At 40.6% G+C, this 22,097-nt stretch overlaps 2 protein-coding genes across 3 annotated transcripts in view; both read left to right on the top strand.

The window, feature by feature from the left end:
* The first annotated feature begins 1,030 nt into the window (after window positions 1–1,030).
* Window positions 1,031–9,317, top strand: utp25 (UTP25 small subunit processor component). The gene is made up of 12 exons (XM_049595758.1): window positions 1,031–1,178; window positions 2,330–2,369; window positions 2,635–2,815; window positions 2,894–3,133; window positions 3,300–3,388; window positions 3,494–3,904; window positions 4,276–4,492; window positions 4,582–4,784; window positions 5,352–5,534; window positions 6,440–6,549; window positions 7,309–7,554; window positions 8,473–9,317. Exons 1-12 carry the CDS (start codon window positions 1,078–1,080, stop codon window positions 8,726–8,728), a joined length of 2,277 nt encoding a protein of 758 aa, XP_049451715.1. The 5' UTR covers window positions 1,031–1,077; the 3' UTR covers window positions 8,729–9,317.
* A 936-nt stretch (window positions 9,318–10,253) lies between these two features.
* Window positions 10,254–22,097, top strand: part of zmp:0000001267 (b(0,+)-type amino acid transporter 1) — a 33,963-nt gene continuing 22,119 nt past the window's right edge. The window contains exon 1 of one of the 2 annotated variants that reach the window (XM_049595761.1): window positions 10,254–10,988. In XM_049595761.1, the coding sequence (XP_049451718.1) occupies window positions 10,290–10,988 (699 nt within the window). In that variant the 5' untranslated portion in view covers window positions 10,254–10,289. Of the gene's footprint in view, window positions 10,989–20,627; window positions 20,705–22,097 lie in introns of those variants that run through there. The other variant, XM_049595763.1, reaches the window with a different exon arrangement.

Below are 22,097 nucleotides of genomic sequence, written 5' to 3'. Positions count from 1 at the left end.
CGCTTCATCCTCTTGAGGGTCGTGGGGGGGCTGGAGCCTATCCCAGCTGACATCGGGCACCCTGTACCCTGTACACCCTGGACAGGTTGCCAGACTATCGCAGGGCTGACACATAGAGACAAACAACCATTCACGCTCACATTCACACCTATGGACAATTTAGAGTTATCAATTAACCTAGTCCCCAGTCTGCATGTCTTTGGACTGTGGGAGGAAGCCGGAGTGCCCGGAGAGAACCCATGCTGACACGGGGAGAACATGCAAACTCTGCACAGAAGGGCTCCCACGCCCGGGATCGAACCGGCAACCCTCTTGCTGTGAGGCGACAGTGCTAACCACCACACCACCGTGCCGCCCCATATTTCTTATGTTTACTCTAATTCTATTGTTGTTTTATACTACTGATGTATAAATTGTAGTTAAATTTTCACACTTACAGCCTCAGCACAGTGACAAGATATATTTTATTTTAATATTTAAATCACATTTCATTTCTACTTTATTTTATTTCATTGCTTTATATTTACACTCTTTATTTCATACTCTTATTCCTACTTCTTATGATTCTCTATTCTTTACATCGGAGCAACTGTAACAAATCATAATTTCTCCTCGTGGATCAATAAAGTTTTTCTGATTCTGATTTCTGATTCTGATTCAAAGAATGACATCTATGCAGCGGTATTCCGCTTTTATTTACTTATCAAAACTGAAATACATAGAGCAAGCAAATGTTGCCAAAAAACATATTTACCATCTATTTAAATAATAATAATACTCCCTGTAAAGCTGGTGACATAAAACTAATAATCTGTCACACTGTATAATGTACAGCTTTTCAGTCATGAGACAGTGGATCGGTCTCTTTAAGCAGAGTCAGTGTTTTGATTGTACATTACTTATACTGTACAATATGCAGTGGCTTTACATAAACAAATCATCAATTCCTTCATGTCACCCAGCAGGAGCAAACCTGTAATTCCACTCCAGGCCTGTAGATGGTAGTAATACTGCTACTGATTCACCACCACCCAAGAAGAAGAAGCCGGACTACCGCACGTGCAGCACAGTGTCAACATGGGGAAAAGAAGGCAAAACAAGCAGCTTTTCACAAGTTTATCCAAAAAACAGAAGAAACACTTGAAAGAATTTGGAGAGGAGCATCCATTTCATGATGTGTAAGCAGCTCAGCAAACTTCGGCCCGTTGTAAAGGAAAAATGTAGCTACTTTTATGTTAGCCAACTAGCTAAGTTACATTCACACCACTGTATCAAGTCCAGCAAGATACAGTGGACAAAATTAGCTGTAACCTATTTATTATTAATAAAATATAAAACTGGATGAATAATACTTCTCGAAGGAGCATGTTCACTGAAATGTAACGTTACAGACATACACGATATATATTTTTTCATAAATAACATTATTTTTGAAAGCAGTTTTAGGTTCCTCCTAGATAGTTCAGTTGATTCCGACGGATTAAAGTGAAAACAATAGCATAAACACACGGCTGAGAAGGTCTTTGGAGTTAACACGTCAAAGTCAAATTGTCACATAAGGCTAATGTAACGTTATGCCCAGTGATAACAGCCTATTCATTAGCAAAATGGCTAGTAGCAGAGGAGTAAAAGAATATCGGCTGCATAAGGTTAAAGTTTACTTACACATCTTAACTGTTCATTGTATCATTGGTATGACTGTAAGCTGTCTTGCGACTGTTAAACAAGTAGATGTGCTTTATTAAAATCCTGCCACAGTGAAAACAAACAAGCCTTTGACTACATGCACGAACCTCACTACATTTACATGGTATAATGGAAATAAATTGCCTTAGAGTCTACAACTGTATCTACAGTAGTTGATGCGGGGATGCTTATTTCTCCTTGTAAGTGACAGTTGGGGCGTTTGACTTCTCTGATCAGACTACTCTTTTAAACTTGACTCTTCCTCAGTGTAAACAAATAACATGAAACTAAGAAACATGGTAATAAATGCAGCTTATATTTAGGAAAATACAGATACAATACGAAATACAGATTGGTCTTTCAGGGGACTTTGTTCAAGACATGGTCTTCCGCAATTAGTGGGCATGCTTTTTTCTCTTAACCTGCTCTCTCAACTCATTGCTTAGTTCTTTAGCCTATGTATTGAGTGCAGAAAGCTCAAAACTTTATTGTTTTCTGTGGATGGTCTGGTGGTTATTTTTTCTAATACCAACATGTCAACAAGCAGCCTAGAACAAGGTCTTTGTCATTTAGTCAGGTTTGTGGTCTTACAATAGATGCATGTTGTGTAAGTGACTACATTTCCTTTTGTGTTTATTCACAGAGTCAATGCAAGACCTGAAAGAACTGAGATACTGGAACTGGTGAGTAATTCAATTCAATTCCTGATGACAGATGTTGTAAAGCCCAATGCGATATTAGACTGATTGTAGAACTGTCTCTGGACAGAGATGAAGAAATGTTGTCACTGTTAGAAACAAGGACCTCCTGTTTGATTAGATGTATACTAGATACATTTTGGACCATCCAGTTGTTGATATACTGCACACAGCAGTGTAATATTTACCCATACGTATGTCATAATATTGCAATTTGATGATTGGTGTTCTGTCCTCACCTATGTTAAAGCCAGCAAGCCCAGAACACTCTGACATTGAGCCTGATGAGCTGGAGGATGAAGAGGAGGAACCAGAGCAGAAGACAGCCTATCAGAAGCTCCTTTCAACACTCGGCGAACCCACCGGTAATGACCAGAGTGAAGAGGAGAGCACTGATGATGACGAGGACGAAGAGGAGCTTCTTGGTGAAGGTGAGTTGTTTAGTTCCAGCACACAGAAGAGGCCAACATATTGCAGTCGACTGAAGACTGTTGTGCTTTTTATCATAGGGGACAGTGATGGAGTTGTCGATGATGGTGACGAAGATGAAGGAGGAGAGGAAGGACCTGAGGATGCAGATGAGGCTTTGACTGAAGCAGTGGAAGGGGAAGAGACGGCAGAGAAAGAGGCAGGAGTTCAAGAGTTTGAGGACAAGGAGCACGAGTCCCAGTTCTGTCTGGAGACCAACTTTGCGGATGAAGGAGGAGAAGAGGATACTGAAAGCACAGCAGAGCAAAAAGACGGCAACGGTAAGATAATAGCTAATAGTTTTGTCAAGTTTATAGCCCTACATTTTCTGTCCAGTAACCTATAAAAGATGCACTGTATATGATTTTATTTTTTAAAATAAGTAAATTGAGTATTGGAATACAGTTGGGTTGAGGTATGCGTTACAGTTTTTTTCTGTATATGCAGACATGTTTGTACAGCATTTGGACACAGAACTTGGTGAAGAGGATGTGCAGAAGATAACATCTGGCAGTAAAGCCAAGGCTCAGATCACGGTAATAAGTGCACAGTTTCATGAAATGGTCCAGCTTCTTTTTAATGAAAATGAATTGTATGTACAGTTGATGTGCTTCATTATATTTGCCTTTCCCCACATTTAGTGGCCAAAATTGGGCAATTTACTCTGTACCAATCCCCTGGAGAAGTTTGGATCCATCGGCCCACGGAAAGACACAAACCTCCCAGTTTTCCACAAAGTTTTGGAAACCAGCTGGAAGCATCTGAACCAGACCTCTGATCCTAACATGGGAGCTGAGGAGATCAGCCCACTGCAGCTGGAGCTGCTAGCTCTAATGGGCTCCTACAAGGACCTCTACTACCCAGAGACCTGTCCTCTGAAACAGGGCCCACAGGTTTGCAGTGCATACTGCGTCCATGTGCTCAACCACGTGCTGAAGGCCAATTCTGGCGTCCTGGCTAACAATGCGCTGCTAAGGGAGCGGAAAACTCAGGGTAAAGCTGGAAGTGAGCCACAGGATGAACCCAGAGACCAAGGACTGACCCGGCCCAAGGTAAAGTACTGGTTACATTATATTTGGCTTCTTAACAGAGCTCCATTAAATGTTTCTAAACACATTATTTATTATTTATTATTATTTATATAATTAAGTTAGAATTTGAATTTGTTCTCAGGCTGGATCACACTTTGAGAAGCACAACTTAATATTTCATTTAAACTTTAAGTGTTAAAATGTCTTTGTCGCAAAATAATAATAAAAGTAATTTAGCAAAACCTGGAACAATCATTAGAAGTACTTGCTGCATGCAGGTCTGCGTGCCTGTGTGAGTAGAATAAATCACATAATAGTTCAGTACGTTAATGCTATCCACATAGCCACAAGGTTCAAAATGTATTTTTTCTGCCCTGTTATGGGTGCATCAGGTCCTGATTCTCGTTCCATTCCGAGGCAAAGCTCTGCGTGTCGTGCAGACGCTCATCAGCCTGCTGGAGACCAAAGGCAAGAAGATAGTGATCAACAACAAGAAGAGGTTCAAGGAAGAGTTTGGAGAGGAAGCAGATGACAAGCCATCCAATCTGCAGAGACCAGACGATTACAGAGCCATCTTCTCAGGCAATGTGGACGATCACTTCAGGATAGGTACAGTTCAACAAACAGAGGTCCACCCACTTTTTGATAACCTAAGTCTCTCTGTCTGAGACCTTGTTGCTGTCCTCTCTCCTCACCAGGCATTTCCATTGTGAGGAGCAGCATGCGTCTGTACGCCCCCTTTTATTCATCAGACATCATCATAGCGTCTCCGCTGGGCCTCCGCACAGTGCTGGGAGCAGAAGGAGAAAGCAAGAGAGACTTTGACTTTCTTTCCTCAATTGAGCTGCTGGTGTTGGACCAGGCAGATGTCTTACTCATGCAGAACTGGGAACACGTCCTGGTAAGAATACACACAGGTCAACATGACACCTTACTGCAAGGGATGGCATCTGTTCTGTCTAGCAGAGTTATGTTCTTACTTTTGGGAAGGATGTGGCGCCATCTGCTGTTTAACAACCACTGTACAATCTGAAAAAATCCTTCATGTGTTTGATATGTGAACAGCCATCTCAGTCTTTGTGCATTTTCCATATTTACAAAACCGATATCAATTTTTATCTTAACAAATAAAGCAACACACAGTTCACAATAAAAAGGACAATAGAAAACAAAATGGAGGTCATTTTTATACCGTTTAGACAGCACATTAGACAGATCTGCTATTCCACTAGATTAAGGTACTGTCCATTGCAACAGTTAGAGGTATAATACCTGATCTCAGCTGAGCACATAGAGGATCTTTGCTTTGTAGAAAATTATAAACTATATAATTCTTAACCATATTCAGTTTATATCATCGTAAAAAAAATATTCTTAACAAACCAAGTCTTTCAAAAGTTGATATAGTTAAGGTGTGTCTGTATAAGTTGATGTTTAATAAAAAATCACATCCTCCTCCCCTCTACAGCATGTGATGAAGCACATGAACCTGCAGCCGCTGGACTCCCATGGAGTGGACTTCTCCCGGGTGAGAATGTGGAACCTGAACAACTGGGCCAGACACTACCGGCAGACGCTGGTGTTCAGCTCCATCCAAGACCCACAGATCAACAACATTCTCACCAAGCAGTGCGCCAACTACCGTGGACAGGTACTGTATACACTGTACAGTTAACATTGTATCGGCTCCTGTAGGGTTTGACAGTGTGTGGATTTTCCTTGCATTTGCACCTAAAAATAGATGTGTGGGAACCCGAAAATCTTTTACGAGCAAAGCATTTGAATGAATGATTAAAATCTACCCTAGTCTTTTTCTGCTGTGCTGCTAATCCTTAAAAAATTACAAAAGAACGAGGCATATTAACGGGTGTGGCTAATCTAAACATTAGCATGGTGACTAGTAAAGACAGGGTGGCTGAGAGCAACATTAGCATCCACTGGAGCCAGCGGAGGGAGAACATATAGATTTAATGTTAAGTGTCTAAAGAGAAGAGCGTAAGAGAGATATGAGAGAGATGAAGGCATGAAGCAGCTAACCTGCTACTTAATGGCTGCAGACTGTGTCTAAGACCGTATTCCCTGCCCTAACCAAGGTAGCACTACACAACTGCAGTATAAATATGTATGCAATACTTTAATTCTTAATAAACTCTGTGTAACATAAACATTATTTACTGTGCTCCTAGTTTTTCTGTGTGCTCCTAATTTTTGAATTTCTTTGTCCTTCTTGTGAAATAAGTTACCGTAAAGCCCTGTCCTTAAACTAAATATTGGGTACAGACTGTAATTTAGTTGAACACATTATTAAGAGGCAGATATGATCTCATAGATGGAGTAAATCCTCAGTGGTTGGAGCTGTAGCCACAGTAGGTTGTTTACTGTCGTCAGCTTGATATCTGAGGAAAGACCTGTTTAGCTATCAGGCTGACTTTTTAAGAATGAAACAAAGAAATCATGGCCATCAAACTTTTGTGTGTACATAAATCAAAGTTTCCTTATTGCTATGTGATGATGTGGGTTTTTAAAAGTTAATTCCCTGCATGTTTTTTGTCCCAGATTGCTACAAAGAACATACCGAAAACAGGCTCCATCTGCCAGGTGCTGGTTCAGCTCCCTCATGTGTTTCAGATGTTCACCTCTGACAGCTTCATGGACCATGACACTCGGTAAGGTTTTCCCACAGGTGAACCATGTGATGCCATCACAGCCAGACAAATTGTCGACTCTATAAGATAGAGCAGAGGGTTCTAAAAGCTGCAGGAGGAATAAGTTGCCATTTATTCAGTGAGCTACATTGTAGGCTACAACCTTTAGTCCATATTTGTTTACATTTTAGCAAATTGACACTAGTAAAAGTATGGTGATGAGCTAATAGGACCTGTTTTCAGTGGATATACAAACAGCTATCACTGGATTACTACTGAAAACACAAAAACATGATGATTCTCAGGCAGGTTCTGGAGTTAGAAGGAGTGCCTTTTCCTCTCTCCATGCCTCCCAGTAAACTCTCACATTTCCCTCTGTTGAGGCACGTGACAAGACATTCAGTCAGCTGTTACACAATAATGTTACACTTTATTTGCTCACATCCACACACATACACTTACATAGTCATCCTGAACTGTTTACATTCATATCTCAGTATTTCTTTGCCCTTCTCGGTTTATTAGCTGTTATACAGATCAGTTGTGTGTATCATCTAAATAGTTTTTTTCTTTTAAGTGTTTTTTTTTTGTAAGACCCTTGTTTTTATGTCAGTAGCACATTGCTTTGCTTTCTTTATGAATTTTATCATTTGAATTTGTGTCTAAATTAAAAAACAAAACAAAACATAATGTATGCAGCAGCTTAAGAGATCTTGTCGAGTGCTTGGTTTATCCCCACAAATGTAAAGCTGGTTTATTTGTTCCCTATCCTGCCTGTAGGTTTCAGTTCTTTGTAGATAAAGTGCTGCCTCAGTACAGGGACTCTGTCATGTCCCACACTCTGATCTACATCCCGTCTTACTTTGACTACGTCCGGTTGCGTAACTACATGAAGAAAGAGGAGACAAACTTTGCCAGCATCTGCGAGTATTCCAGCAGGTCGGAGGTGTCCCGAGCCAGGCACTTCTTCCAGAAGGGGGATAAACAGTTTCTGCTCTTCACTGAACGCTTCCACTTTTACAAGAGGTGAGTTCTTTTTAATGTAGCCCAACATGTGAGTAGTTATGTGTTTAATTTGAAGGGGATTTTGTGTCTTCACCCAGCCATTGGTGCAGGGTCAGTCAGCCAGTAAAGCTGTTCTAGAGGTCAGAGTACTGTCAGGTACAGTAGGTAGACCTAACTAACCACAAGGCTAACCATGATTAAAAGCCACTAAGCATAATGGGCACTCTGGTGATGTTGAATCCTGAAATCATTCCCAGACCAACAAAAGTAAAGAACATGAAAAATGTTATCTTTAGTACCATTTTAAGAGTTAACACATCACCAATTGTTCTAATGTGAAGGAAACAGATGTGACCTCTCAAACAGAGGTTACAAGTCAGAGCTCTTACTTAAGCTGTGTACTTCAGAGTCAGAGAATTCATGATGCAGTCACATGGCAGCGTAGTCATACACTGTAGCTTCTTTATTGTAGTTCACTGGCAATTGACACACACAGGGATATATTTGTATTAAGGCTAAAAATGTTTTTCAAACAGGAATGTAGTCCTTCTAAATCTTACATATGACTACCATAGGAAATAGCGTTGGTCAGAAAATGTTTTTGTATCAGATTTCAGGCTTCTGAAAGAGACATTGTTTGAACTGTGTATTGTGTGTGTGCAGGAGGAAGCTATTAAATCCTTTCCTTCCTTCTGTAGCGTTATCAAAACAGTGCATTACAATAATCAGCAGTATATTGCAGTCATCAGATTTCATTGCTTTATCCTGCTGGAAAGTACTGAAAAAGTGTTATAAAATAATAATTCTAGCCCATATCATCCCATACTTTCATACTCTCTGTAAAATGTATCAAAATAAATTCTGTGTGGTTATACGCATGGTCTTAAATTTTACTCAGTAACTCTAATCTAATCTCTCATTTCTTTCTTTATCATTTAGATACACTATCAAAGGGATCCAGAACCTGATATTTTATGGACTGCCCTCCTTCCCCCACTTCTACAGCGAGGTGTGTAATATGCTGGCAGCGGGGGGTCAAGGGGAAGAAGCCAGCTGGACCTGCACTGCCCTCTACTCCCGCTACGATGCCCACAAGTTAGCTGCCATCACCGGAGCCCAGCGAGCCGGACAGATGCTCAACTCCAACAAGACTGTTCACCTGTTTGTTACGGGAGGGGAAGATAAAACGTCCTGATGGAGCTGGACAGATTAGAGAGGGACCAATTAATAAAACCATGGTACATAGCTACTGTACATTGTGACAGCAGGATGACCCTGGATTGAGTTGAACCAAAAAGATATTGAATGCAGGTCTGTGATAGTGGATTGCAATACGACACATTACAGAGTACCTGGTTTGACATCTGAAAAGTGAACCACTTAAAAATGCAGATAAGAATGTTTTCCATTATATTTGGACAATTCACTTTCATATGCACCTGTAAAAAAACATGTTTATGGGCTTTGGTGTGTTGTACTGTAGGTGGAAGTTGTCCTGAAACATCAAGCCACAAAGTTAAAAGATTATAAAACAACTGTATTGAGTTACAGAGCTCGTCAGTGATCACTGTGATAAGATGTAAAAACATCACTCCCTGGTTGCGTGTGTGTTAATGATTCAGCGCACAGTTTACATACTACATTATGTGTAATATTTAACCTGTTGTTTGATAGACATCTTATTTGTAGCAGTGCCTGTCCTGACAGTGCTTAAGTGCTAAAATAATGATCATTATCAGTTTTATGGTTGTTGGTATGATGGCATACACAATATACAGTGTTTCAATGAATCATGGGTATGTTGCCTTTGTTACTGGTTTCATATGTGAGATGAAAACTTAAGGTATTTTAACACACTTAAAAGATCCTTAAAGGTACTGTTGGTAACTTTCATAAAAAAAAATCACCTTTTTCATATTTGCTTAAACTGTCACTATATTCATGCAGCACTAAATAAGATAATGTGTGAATGAAATCATAGTCCTCTGCCTACTCCTTTGCCTTGGAGCGATTCTTATGGCCTAACTGCATGTGACTGAAAACATCCAATCAGAGCTGAGGAGTCTCTAAAGCAGCTTGCCGTCGTCTCAGTCAAATTGGGCAGCACTGATCAAATATGAATATGAAGATTTTATAACTGCATCAGAAACATATTTTAGTGTACTGTTTAGCTGTAATATGAAAAACTTTGTGACACAGCCACCATGTTGTATACAGCTAAACGGAGTACCATGCACTGCTGAACAGTCGGACCAACTTTCTCATTTTACGGCTAAACAGTACACTAAAATATGTTGCAGAAATATTTGAGTTGAAGAATAGGCAATGCAGTCACAAAATATTGATTCATATTTGATCAGAGCTGCCTTGTTTGACAGTTTGACTCCAGTTCACAAGCAGTAGCTAATTGAAATGATTGACAGCTGCGTTAGAGACTTCTCGACTCGGTTGTTGCTGCTGCACTGTGGTCTGATTCTAGGGAGGAAGGACATGATTTTTTTTTACAGACTGACTCTTGTGCCTCTTTCAGAATATAGTGACAGTTTAAGCAAATGTAACACAAAGGTACCCTCATAAAATTTAGCAACTATAGCTTTCATAAAGATAAGATACAAAGCAAAACATGCTCCTTTAAACCCACCCACATAATTATTAACTCCCTGAGCTGCTGCAAGAGTGACTTTGGCCACATAATTATAGTGATTGCTCTGTTGGTAAAAGTGTCTGACAACAGGTTGTCTGTCACTGTTGTGATTATGGAGGACAAGACGCAGAAACTCAACCTGAAGCGGGAAGTAGGACTGGTGGGTGCCGTGTCCCTCATTGGAGGGACAATGATTGGATCTGGGATCTTCATGTCCCCACAGACAGTGCTCTACACCATCGGCAGCCCTGGAGCCAGTTTGGTTGTGTGGGCGTGCTGTGGTCTATTGGTGATACTGGCGGCTTTCTGCTACGCTGAGCTGGGCACTATCATAACAGAATCAGGGGGGGAGTACATCTACATCCTCAAGACCTCAGGTCCAGTCGTCGCCTTCATGTTGATCTTCAGCTCTGTGTTATTTGTGAGACCTGCTGGTGTTGCTGGCATCTCGCTGAGTTTTGCTCAGTATGTCGTGGCTCCTCTCTACCCAGACTGCCCCCCTCCAGTGCTGGTGGTGAAGTGCGTGGCTGCAGCTGCAATTATAGTGCTTGCCACTGTGAACTGCCTAAATGTTCGCTTTGCAATGTCAGTCCAAGTGTTTTTTATGGTGGCCAAGGTCCTGGCCCTGGCAGTCATTATAATAGGAGGTGTGGTGATGCTAATCAGAGGGCACACTGAAAACTTTGAAGACTCCTTTGAGAACACAAATCTGGGCATCAATCCAATTGGTATTGCTTTCTACCAGGGACTGTGGTCCTATGACGGCTGGAACAATTTGAATTATGTTACTGAAGAGTTGAAACGTCCAGAGGTAAGTGAATGGGTATATGAGGTTTCAGTGGAGTTACTGAGTTACAGAATAGAACCAATAAGTCATTCATGTCAATGTGACCTTGACACTGACAACATCCCCAACATTGCCCTAAAAAATTAAGTAATAAATGTTTTCTGAGACATGTAAAACAATGAATGCTTATGAGAAAGGGATATATGTTCATTACCTAGTCATTCAAACCATAACACCACTGATGCTAAAATTTACATTAATTAATTTTTATTTTTATTAATACAGTCAATTAATGTTTAAACTTATATCAACTATACATATGATGATACATAATTTAGGATGGAGGCAGCAAAAACATTGCAGCCCGATAACTTTCAAGGGATTTGAAAAAGGTGTTATGTCAGTCTTTTGTCTGATTAAAATAGTCTAGCAGTCTTTTGTATTAGCTTTATTTTGGTATAGTAAAAAATAACCAACATGCTGGTCACCTACCTTGATTGTCATGAAAGTGTCATTAAGCCAACTTCTGTAGTCGCAAGCTAAACAACACACTGAAATCCATGTGCACCCCGGGGACACTCCTAAGAGCCATCAATATATGGATATCATGCTGCTTATTGAATATGGAGTAATTTTTTTAAAAAAACTATTCTGGATTTTCCTAGTTAAGTTATTTGAGTCATCAGTGTGTTGCTGCCTGACCAAGTCATCGGAATCTGTGTTTAGATTTAAGTGGTTGTTAGAGGTCTACAGTATGAAGCAGCTATCAAAAACATATTGTAATTGATTTGCCTAAGCACTGACACAAAACAGCAGTTTGTCTGTTTGACAAGAATGTCTGCTTTAGATGAAGAGTTAGAGTAAATAATGCTGAGGCTATTGGGGAATAGAGAAAGTGTTGCAGCCATTACATGGTATCAGTCATTTGTTGATTTGTTATGTTTTTTTAGCACTGGGTGGCGTATGTGTGCAAAAAGGTATAAAAATGGGCTCACCTTGACAGGTGGCAGTACGTGCGTTTACATGGAGCCATGTATTCCTTTTGCATTCGGGTTGGAAGCCCTACCCGAATAGAAATGCTCCTTGTAAACACCTCAACCCGAATGAAAACAGCCAACCCGAAAGAAAATCTAATCGGGTGCACAAGGGTGGAATATTCCTTTTCAGAACCCGAATGGAAGAATTTTTCTGTCTTGTTACAGCCATTCCGTTCTTTCTGCGCATGCTCGTTTCCTTGCCCTTCTGGCACGATGATGTAGCGCACATAGCAACGAGTTGCACTCACTGGTTTCCATACACCAAAGCACAGTTTTCTATGTCCCTTCTTTGACCTTCTACCTCCCTTCTCCTCCTCAACAGACGAAGCATTAGCAGAACGAGGTTGTTGTCGTACTGCTGCTTCAAGAATTTAAGCAAAACAAGCCCGAAAAAGGCACTAAGAACGGTGTCGTCAAGCATCTTGTTATCCGGAGCGAGGACTACAGTGTTTTCTTCCGGTAAACGTAAACACGTAATATCTGCTCCGCCCCCTATCCAATCAGAAACCTTCCCTGCCCCAAACGTTGTGTGGACCTGAAAAAAGGCGATTAAACTGATCTCCCATGTAAACCCTCATTCGGAATGAATATTTCCCATGTAAACTACCTGGAAAGACTTTAATTTCGAATGATTTCATTCAGATTCATTTCATTCTGAATGAGAAGCCATCACGTAACCACACCTAGTGAGTGTGTTTACATGGACAGTTTAATTCCCTTTTCATTTGGAATGAAAGTTCATTCCCATTAAAAGTGATCTTGTAAACACCTAATTCGGAATGAAAATGGCCAATGCGATTGAAAATTCAATCCAAAGTAAGGGGCTGGAATATTCCCTTTCTAATTCCGAATGAAAGAATTTGTCGCACTTATTCCTCTTTAAGTTCATTCCGGTCTTTCTGCGCATGCTCGTTTCCTTGCCCTTCTGGTGCGATGACGTATATAGCGTGCGTAGCAACGGGCTGAGATAGAGCAGTCGGACTCGTTGCACTCACCGGTTTCCATACACCAAAGCACAATCTTCTATCTCCCGTCTTCGACCTTCTACCTCTCTTCTCCTCCTCAACAGACAAAGCATTAGCAGAACAAGGTTGTTGTCGTACTGCTACTTCAAGAATATAAGCAAAACAAGCCTGAAAAGGGCACTAAGAATGGCGTCGTCAAGCATCTTGTTATCCAGTGCGAGGACTCCAGTGTTTTCTTCCGGTAAACGTAAACACATAACATCCGCCCCACCCCCTATCCAATCAGAAACCTTCCCTGCCCCAAACCTTGCGCGGACCCGAATAAAGGCGATTAAACTGATCTCCCGTGTAAACCCTCATTAGGAATGAATATTTCCCATGTAAACTACCTGGAAAGACTTTAATTCCGAATGATTTCATTCAGATTTATTTCATTCTGAATGAGAAGCCATCATGAAACGCACCCAGTGACTGGGGATGGAGTGAGCACAAAGATTTTGACCATGTAGCTATGCACACGCTGTTGTTTGTTGTTTTCTTGTATAATAAACAGTCCTGCAACCAAAGAAAGTCATCTGCACTCTTCCAAACTAGTTTCTACCCAGTCTAGCAATCACTCCGTGGCTTTTAGTAGCAGTAGTCACCACAGAAAGTCTGCACTGATATCTGTGAACAATTTCCAACAGGGTGTCCATCGTTTGGAGCCAAGTGTCAACATTGATTCAGTCTGCCCCTTGCATTTCTGTTTTTTTTTTTGTTTGTTTTTTTTTGAGGTATCAGTTCAGATTAGCATGAGATTGCAATTGGTTGACCTGGGTAACCATGTCACTAGTCATCCCTGGGAAAATGGAAAAGGACACTGACACTGGAGGTTGTGCACTAGTTAAACTGATGCTTCCTTTCCTTCTGCATAGCTTCTTAAACTTTATTATTATTATTAACCTTTATTTAACCAGGAAGATCCCATTGAGATTAACAACCTCTTTTTCAAGGGAGACCTGGCCAAGATAGGCAGCAGCAAGCATGAAACACAGTTACAAATTACACAGATAAAACACAAACAAATAGTATTGAATTTACAAGCAGATTATGAAAAACAAGTACATGTAGTGGAGTCGGGCTCAAGTATTCTTAGTTTGGATTTAAATGCGCTCAAAGACATTAACCCTGTTAGTTTCCAGTCATTTTGCAACATATTCCATGCTGAAGGTGCAGAGTAGACAAAAGCCTTTTTACCCAATTCAGTATGGGCATATGGAACAGAAAGCAACAAGTAATCTTGCGAACGAAAGAAGTAAGGACCAGCACTTCTCTGTGCAATTAAGGAACAAATGTAGGAAGGCAGTAGACCAAGTAATGCCTTACATATAAAAGTATACCAATGACTGAGCCTTCGAGTGGCCAGAGCAGCCCATCCAACCCGAGAGTATAACTCACAGTGGTGTGTCAATGGTTTACAATTAGTAATGAACCTCAGAGAAGCATGGTAGACAGCGTCAACCATATGAAGACATTTAGCAGACGCATTCATATATAAAAGATCTCCATAATCCAACACTGGTAAAAAGGTAGCAGCAACAAGTCGCTTTTTTGCATTAAAAGAAAAACATAGCTTATTTCGAAAGTAAAAACCCAATTTTATCCTCAGCTTCTTCACTAATTTCTCTATATGCGGCTTGAAAGTGAGGGAGGCATCAATCAAAACACCCACGAGTATTTATACTCATGAACCACCTCTATTTCATTTCCTTCAAGAGTGGTCACTGAGGGGATAATTTGTGGCCTCTTCCTAGAATTAGAGAACAGCATAAGCTTAGTCTTGTCTGCATTGAGAACAAGTTTCAGCTGAAGTAATGAATGCTGGACAGCAACAAAGGCTTTCTGCAGTGATTCAATGGCCTGAACAAGAGTTGATCCACAGCAGTAAATAATTGTGTCATCAGCATAGAAATGCAAATTAGCATTTGTCACATTTATACCCAAATCATTGATATAAATAATGAATAAAAGGGGACCTAATACAGAACCCTGCGGCACCCCCTTGTGGACAGTAACAATATCAGAACACAGGCCATCATATTTAATGCACTGAGTCCTATTACTGAGATAGTTGGTGAACCAAGTAACTGCTTGCTCCGAGAGTCCTGATTGCAAGAGTCTAAGTTTTAAAATATTGTGTTCAACTGTGTCAAACGCTTTTGACAAATCAATAAAAAGAGATGCACAATGTTGTTTCTTGTCAAGTGCAACAGAAATGTCATTTACCACCTTCATTGCAGCTGTAATGGTACTATGCTTTTTCCTGAAGCCTGATTGATATTTTGATAAAATGGTGTTAGAATGTAAAAATACCTTAACTTGCTCACTCACAAGAGCTTCAAGAACTTTGGCCAGCACTGATAAATTAGATATTGGTCTATAATTAGTTAAAATCGCTGGCTCACCCCTTTTAATATAGGGAGAACAAAAGCAGATTTCCATACAGAGGGAATCTCATTCTTCTCCACTGTAAGATTAAAAAGGAATGCAAGAGGCTCTGCTACAAAATCAGCTGCCAGGTTCAAAAAGTAAGGATCGATTAAATCAGGTCCAGAGGATTTTCTGGGATCTAAATCTTTAAGGGCTTTATGAACTTCTTGAACAGAGAAGGGTACAAAGTTGAAAGGCTGACCACTATACATTGGAAGGTCGGTGGGCGGTCTCTCAGAGACAGATCCCACAGAATCAAATAGAGAACCGGAAGATATAAAATGCTTGTTAAAACAATTCAATACCTCCATTTTGTCATAGACAGGGACAGAATCCTTTAAAACATATGTAGGTAGAGCTTGACTGCTTTTACTCACAGAAAGAGAATTAATAACTTTCCAAAATTTCCGTGGATCATTTAGGTTCTCAGTGGTGACAGACAAATAATATTCAGATTTGGCTTTCTTGATAAAAGAAGAGCATTTGTTTCTCAATTGTCTGAAAACAAGCCAATCATTAGGAGAACCTGTTTTCCTTGCCTTGGCCCAAGCCAGGTTACGCTCATAAATATTTTCTGCCAGCACTGGAGAGAACCAGGGGTTTTCTCGCCCCTTTACCCTAAATCTCCTAATAGGGGCATGTTTATTCACAATTTGCATAAAACCATCCCTAAAGAATGTCCAAGCTAACTCTACATCAGGGATCAAACCTATTTTTTTCAAATCAAAATTAGACAAATCGTGATGATAGGCTTGCTCATTAAAAAGTTTAAGGTTCCTCTTATAAATAATACGAGACTTTGATTTGGGCATCTTAGTGTTTCTAATAGCAGCAACAGCACAGTGATCGCTTAAGTCATTGCAGAACACACCCAGAGAAGAGAATTTATGAGGAACATTTGTCAAAATTAAATCAATCAAGGTGGACTTCTCAGGGCTTTTGAGGTTTGGCCGAGTGGGTGAATTGACCAACTGGGTAAAATTAATAGAGTCACACAAAGATTTAAAATCATCAGAAACTGGCTTAAGCCAATCCCAATTCAAATCACCAGCTAAAACAAGTTCACTATAATTCAGTCTTGACAAAAGATGCTTCAAATATTGTAACGCTTCCTTGGAGGCAGATGGAGGTCTGTAGCACCCAACAACAGTTATACAAAGGCCCTTAATGATTTCCACATTCAGTGCCAAAAATTCCAGTTGTTTGCAGATGGATTCAGACAGAACTATGCAAGCATCAAATTTTGATTTGATATAGATGGCAACACCGCCACCTTTCTTTGGCCTGTCTGTTCGATAAACATTGTATCCAACTATGTTAATATCTTCTTTAGCAATAGATTTGGACAGCCAAGTTTCCGAGATAATAACAATATCTGCATCTCTTGATTTAACCCAAATCCTGACCATGTCCATCTTAGTTAACAAGCTGCGCACATTAAGATGAACAATTTTAAGACCAGACAAGGATTTAAAATCAGATGGTGTCTGGATACACTGCAGCTCAGGGCCAGGGTTAGGTTGCACGTTACCAGATAGAAGTAATAATAAGACAATCAACAATCTCTGCTTAGTAACATTACATGCTGAAGCCAAGCAGGATCTCTCACTGAACGTGAGGTGATTATGCACTCTGGGCAGATCAGATGATAAGTTCATGTCCTGTGCCAAATGGAGTGGTAGTTGTACAGGTTGCACAGCAGCTGTAGTGCAAGTGCATCCGTGAGAAATGACCAGCAGGTTGAACACATTGTCAGATGTACTCACCCAGGAACAATCACTTGCCCCCAAGTCCCACACAGTCGATAAACAAAGTAAAGTCAGTAGAAATGCCATAACTCCACAACTCTCAACACTTATTAATGTAGAGAGAGTAGAGTAGTAGTAGTGAGAGTGCTCCAGCAGACAGTGCAGGCCTCACTTTGATATAGATGGCATCTGCTCCAGCAGACAGTGGTGTGGATGGCTTAAACAAACAGCACAGGCTTCAGTGTAGTGTAGATGGTATCAGCACACAGCTCAAACCAGTATAGCCAATGTAGCTGAACTTGCTGCTGCAGTTCCAGGCTAGAAGCACACCACAGTGCAGCAGAAGATGGGACCCTGTATTGCTGTAACAGATCTAGGTTGAAAGCAAACCACACTGCAGCAGTTCCCTGGGTTCCTTGAGATAGCTACAGCCAGAGGACAGGCACACAGTCCCGAAAACATTCAAATTGCTTGAAGTAAATTCACAAAAGTTACTAAAAAAACCTTTTTCAAGAGTGAGGAAAGGCACTAAGGTCAATTAAAAATAATTAAGACAGACAGACACTGAGGAGACAATGGACATGCTGCTATCTTGGATTTGTGGGTACTGAGGGTACTAAATTTGGTGAGAGTATTAGTTTGTGTTTTAGTGCATCCCTCTTTCTTGGTTTAGGAGTCAAGGTAAAAGGGAATGAGGATTTTGTTGGTGGTTGTATGTGGTCTGACTTGCCTCCTTCTCTTGTGATGCTACCCTGCAGATTACTCTCAGGCAACATTGCAACAGAGTCTGTTGTGAAAAATCTCTGACAGAGATTATTTGTGTCCTATGCTTCATGGGTTTTTTTTACTGTGATTAAGGAACACATTTCACTAAAAACGTGTTTCCAAAAATTCTGAAACAGTTTCATGTCTTGCATAGATAGTCTTTGCCTTACCATTCACAGAGTCAGGGTGCTACTGAGCACTTCTACCAAACCCTAAAATCTACTGCACTCAGTTTAAGCATAATTGGGTGGTAGGGCTTAGCTGCCCACAGGAGAGGAGATACAAGAGACTACTGGTTTCAACCCAATTATTTGGATGCATTGTACCTATCTACATAGCCTAATGAATGACAAAAACCTTTACCCCCATGAACCCCAATAGATTTTTTAAATGGCTTTAGGAGACAGGTTTGTGAAAATGGACTTTTTGCTTCCTGCCCCTCAAATGCAGTCTGGCCAATTATAGCGTAGCATCAGCCACCTCCGACAAGGGTCCGACAACAGCACGGCTGTGCTCCATAGACTCTCATGCAGTTGTTTCAGATTTCCTTCATTTTCAGGCAGGTTTAATGGATTTCAAACTCAACATTATGCCTGGGGCACGTCGTGTATTAGTAATACTCGTTACCCGGAGAGGTTGGAAAGACATTCACATTTCTTCCCTGTTCCAAAACCACAATCACACTCTGAAGAGTGTACAGTTAGCTAGCTAGCTACAGCAAGTATAGCCTACTAAATGTATACACATGCTACTTTCGCTTTTTAATAATACAGTGAATAAAGACCTACCTTGCTCTACAGGAACTGGTGAAGGGAAGCGGGAAACTTTGCTGATATTCAACCAGCTGTGTGTCATTGCATTGTGCGCAGATGAATGGCGTTTAGCTTCCCACGGAGCTCTCATCTGCCAGTGGAGGTCTGTCGGATGGCGGCACAGTAAAAAACCAAATACCGTTCATCTGCACACACATCTGACAAACAGCTTGTTGAATATCGGTGAAGTTTCCCTTTATTTTCATAGCCTTCTGTCTTGATCAGCAGTGATGAAGTGGTTCACATTTACACAGTGATCTGTAGCCTATAGTTCGGCTTTAGCTTCACACTATGTTAATCTTTTTAAACTGTTTTTGCTGCTGTATCAGTTTGACATCCTGGATATATCATTCAAACACATACTGTAGACCCCTCTGTCTGCTTGTCTCTAAAATTGCTCTTTTGTTTTTCTAAAAATTTGATTGTATTTCTTCAGGGAGTGCGGTTAGTTACAGTGTGGGCTCCATGCGAGCTTCGAAAGCTTGATACATCACAAAGGTGCTGGGCTTAGTGAACGGTCAATCTGTGACAATCTTAGCAAAAGACTTAAAAAAGGTCGACTGCAGTCTGCAGAGTATAAAAGCCTATTCTTTTCAAATCACATCATCTTAATAATTTATTTGTCACATGAAATTATACAAGGTAAAATGTTAATCCATCAGCATCTTTGACTTGTGTAATTTAGTCCTTTTTTGCATTTTCTTACATTGTTGGTTGCTGCTTTATAATTGTCCATGTTTCTGGATGGTTCTGGTAATACATAGTTTTTGGTTGTGGAACGATTTAACTGTTCACATGTCCTGACCTCAACAAGACTGCCGCACAAGTGCTCCTCCTGAACAAGGCAGCGCCACACTGCAGCTGCTGTTAGCAGTGATCCAAAGCAGGGCTGCCCGGCACAGTACTTAACATTCCCACAGTAGCACCAGTCCCTATTCACCGTAAAGCATAGGTCTTCTCTCCTTCTCACACAGAGTCCTCTGCTCTGTCACATCCGCATATAGACAAAGAGCCTCCTGGCTGAATGGCACTGTCCAGGGTTTAGCCAAGTTGCGGCGAATCAAAGGATGTTATAGTTCCTGATATCCTGTTGGAAATTAATGCAGCACAGAGGTCGTCCAGTATTTTCCAACATCTGTACAATGGCTAGCAGGATACCAGTTCAGCTGGTGTCCATTTCTTCCCCAACTTTATTGATGTTTACATTTGAAAATGTTGACCTGGCTCAACAGCACCTAGCTAGCTAGATGTCGGCAGGAGGATAGTTTACAGACTTTTCAGCTGATTTATTCATCCTGAGTAAACGTCCTGCAGCGACACGCCACCACCATCTCAGCCAACCAAAAAAGCACAGATAACACTTGCAAAATAGACATAAGAGCCTAATTATAGCACAAATTTAGTGGAGCTGACAGAGAGGCAGCTGTTAGCATCCATGCCTGCATCAAACTATTTTTTTAGTCCAGATGATCAACATGATTTCTTGTCACTGTCCCTGTAATGGGTCCTACGGCTTAAGCCATATTATGTCATAAAAATAGGATTGACAGACCTTGCTCCATTGTGACAGGGTAATTTCAGGTGCTCGATGGTAAGCTGTTAATCTACAGCCAGCTATATATTGCACAGTACTTATTTAGTATCCACTGTAAATGCTTGTGAGAAGACAGTAGCAGTCACACGATGGGGAGTGACACGCAGAGACTCAATCTGAAGAGGGAAGTGGGGATTATTGGAGCTGTATCATTCATTGCCAGCACCATTGTAGGATCTGGGATTTTCATATCCCCCCAGTTCGTGATGTCATCTAGTGGCAGCCCCGGGGCCAGCTTTGTCATATGGACTTGCTGTGGGTTGATAACCATGCTGGCGGGACTCTGCTATGCTGAACAGGGCACAGTCATACCAGAGTCTGGAGGAGAGTTTATCTACATTCTGCAGACGGTAGGAAAAGTGGTGGCCTTTATGTTTGTCATCAGCTTTGTCATTGTTATGAAGCCTGCCGCTGGAACAGGAATTGCCCTGGATTTTGCTGAATACGTCTTGGCCCCCTTTTACAGCGGCTGTAGCCCTCCACAGCTGGTGTTGAAGTTGGTGGCAGCAGGAGCTATCATCGTGCTGACTATAGTTAACTGTCTGAGCGTACACTTGGCTACTGCCATCCAGGTGGTTACCCTGGTTGCCAAAGTACTGGCACTGACAGTGATCACATTGGGAGGTGTTGTGAAGCTTTTCCAAGGACACACCGAGAACTTTGATAACTGATAACTTTGAGCCCTGTTTCAATAGAATATATGAAGAGTCATACTTAAGTTTTTTGAAGTCAGCTGAACATAAATCATTTAGTTTTGAGAATGACATTGATCCAGATGCAAATTTTTATAAAGATTGGAACTCTGGGTCCAAATATTACACGGAAATTCAGTTTAATGAACTCAGTCTGAATGGATTTTCAATTATACACTTTAATAGTCGAAGCCTCTATGCAAATTTTGATCAAATCAAAGAATTGTGCAATCTTTAAAACATAGTTTTCAAGTCATTGCCATCAGTGAAACCTGGCTGACAAATGAAAAGGGCTCCAATTTTATATTAGAGGGATACAATCATTTTAATGTAAACCGCAAGAATAAAAGGAGTGGTGGAGTGGCTTTCTTTGTACAGAAAGATTTTCAGTGTAGAGTGGTTGACAGTACAGTTGTGGATGATATCATGGAGAGTCTGACAATTGAAATTCATTCCACTAATCTGAAAAGTATTATTGTGAGTTGCATATATAGGACACCTGGCTCTTGCATTGATTCCTTTGTTAATTCCATGGTTGACATTTTAGGTAAGGTATGTGATAAGAAACAAGTTTTTATTTGTGGTGATTTCAATATTGATTTAATGAAATGGAATGAACATAAAATGACAACAGAATTTTGTAACACAATGTTCAGTCTAGGTATCTGGCCCCTGATTGACAACCCGAGTCAAATAACCAAAGACAGTGCAACACTTATAGACAATATTTTTACGAATACTCATCACCAAGTAACAAGCGGTTTGCTCATAAGTGAGGTCAGTGATCACCTTCCTGTTTTTGTAGTTGTGCATAATTTAATTGCTAAATGTACGATTGATAGAAATAAACATCCCTACAAATTAAGGAGATTGAAAACATTAGAAAGAATTGAAGCCTTAAAGATGGATCTGATGGAAATTGTAACTGGGATGAGGTTTATGTTGATGATCCAGATTTAGCATATGATGCATTTTTGTCTGCATTTTTAAAATTATATAATAAGCATTGTCCTATAAAAATGTGTAGGGTGAAAGATCAATATGAAGGTAA

Source organism: Epinephelus fuscoguttatus, linkage group LG14, assembly GCF_011397635.1.
Source record: "Epinephelus fuscoguttatus linkage group LG14, E.fuscoguttatus.final_Chr_v1".
Classification (NCBI taxonomy): Eukaryota; Metazoa; Chordata; class Actinopteri; order Perciformes; family Serranidae; genus Epinephelus; species Epinephelus fuscoguttatus.
This window is presented reverse-complemented; position numbering and strand designations above follow the sequence as displayed.

Coding starts and splice junctions, on each gene's coding strand:
- utp25 (XM_049595758.1), top strand. CDS start 1,078: ATGGGGAAAAGAAGGCAAAACAAGCAGCTTTTCACAAGTTTATCCAAA. Junction 2,816..2,893: donor AGAGGAGCTTCTTGGTGAAG/GTGAGTTGTTTA, acceptor TTTTTATCATAG/GGGACAGTGATGGAGTTGTC. Junction 3,134..3,299: donor AGAGCAAAAAGACGGCAACG/GTAAGATAATAG, acceptor CTGTATATGCAG/ACATGTTTGTACAGCATTTG.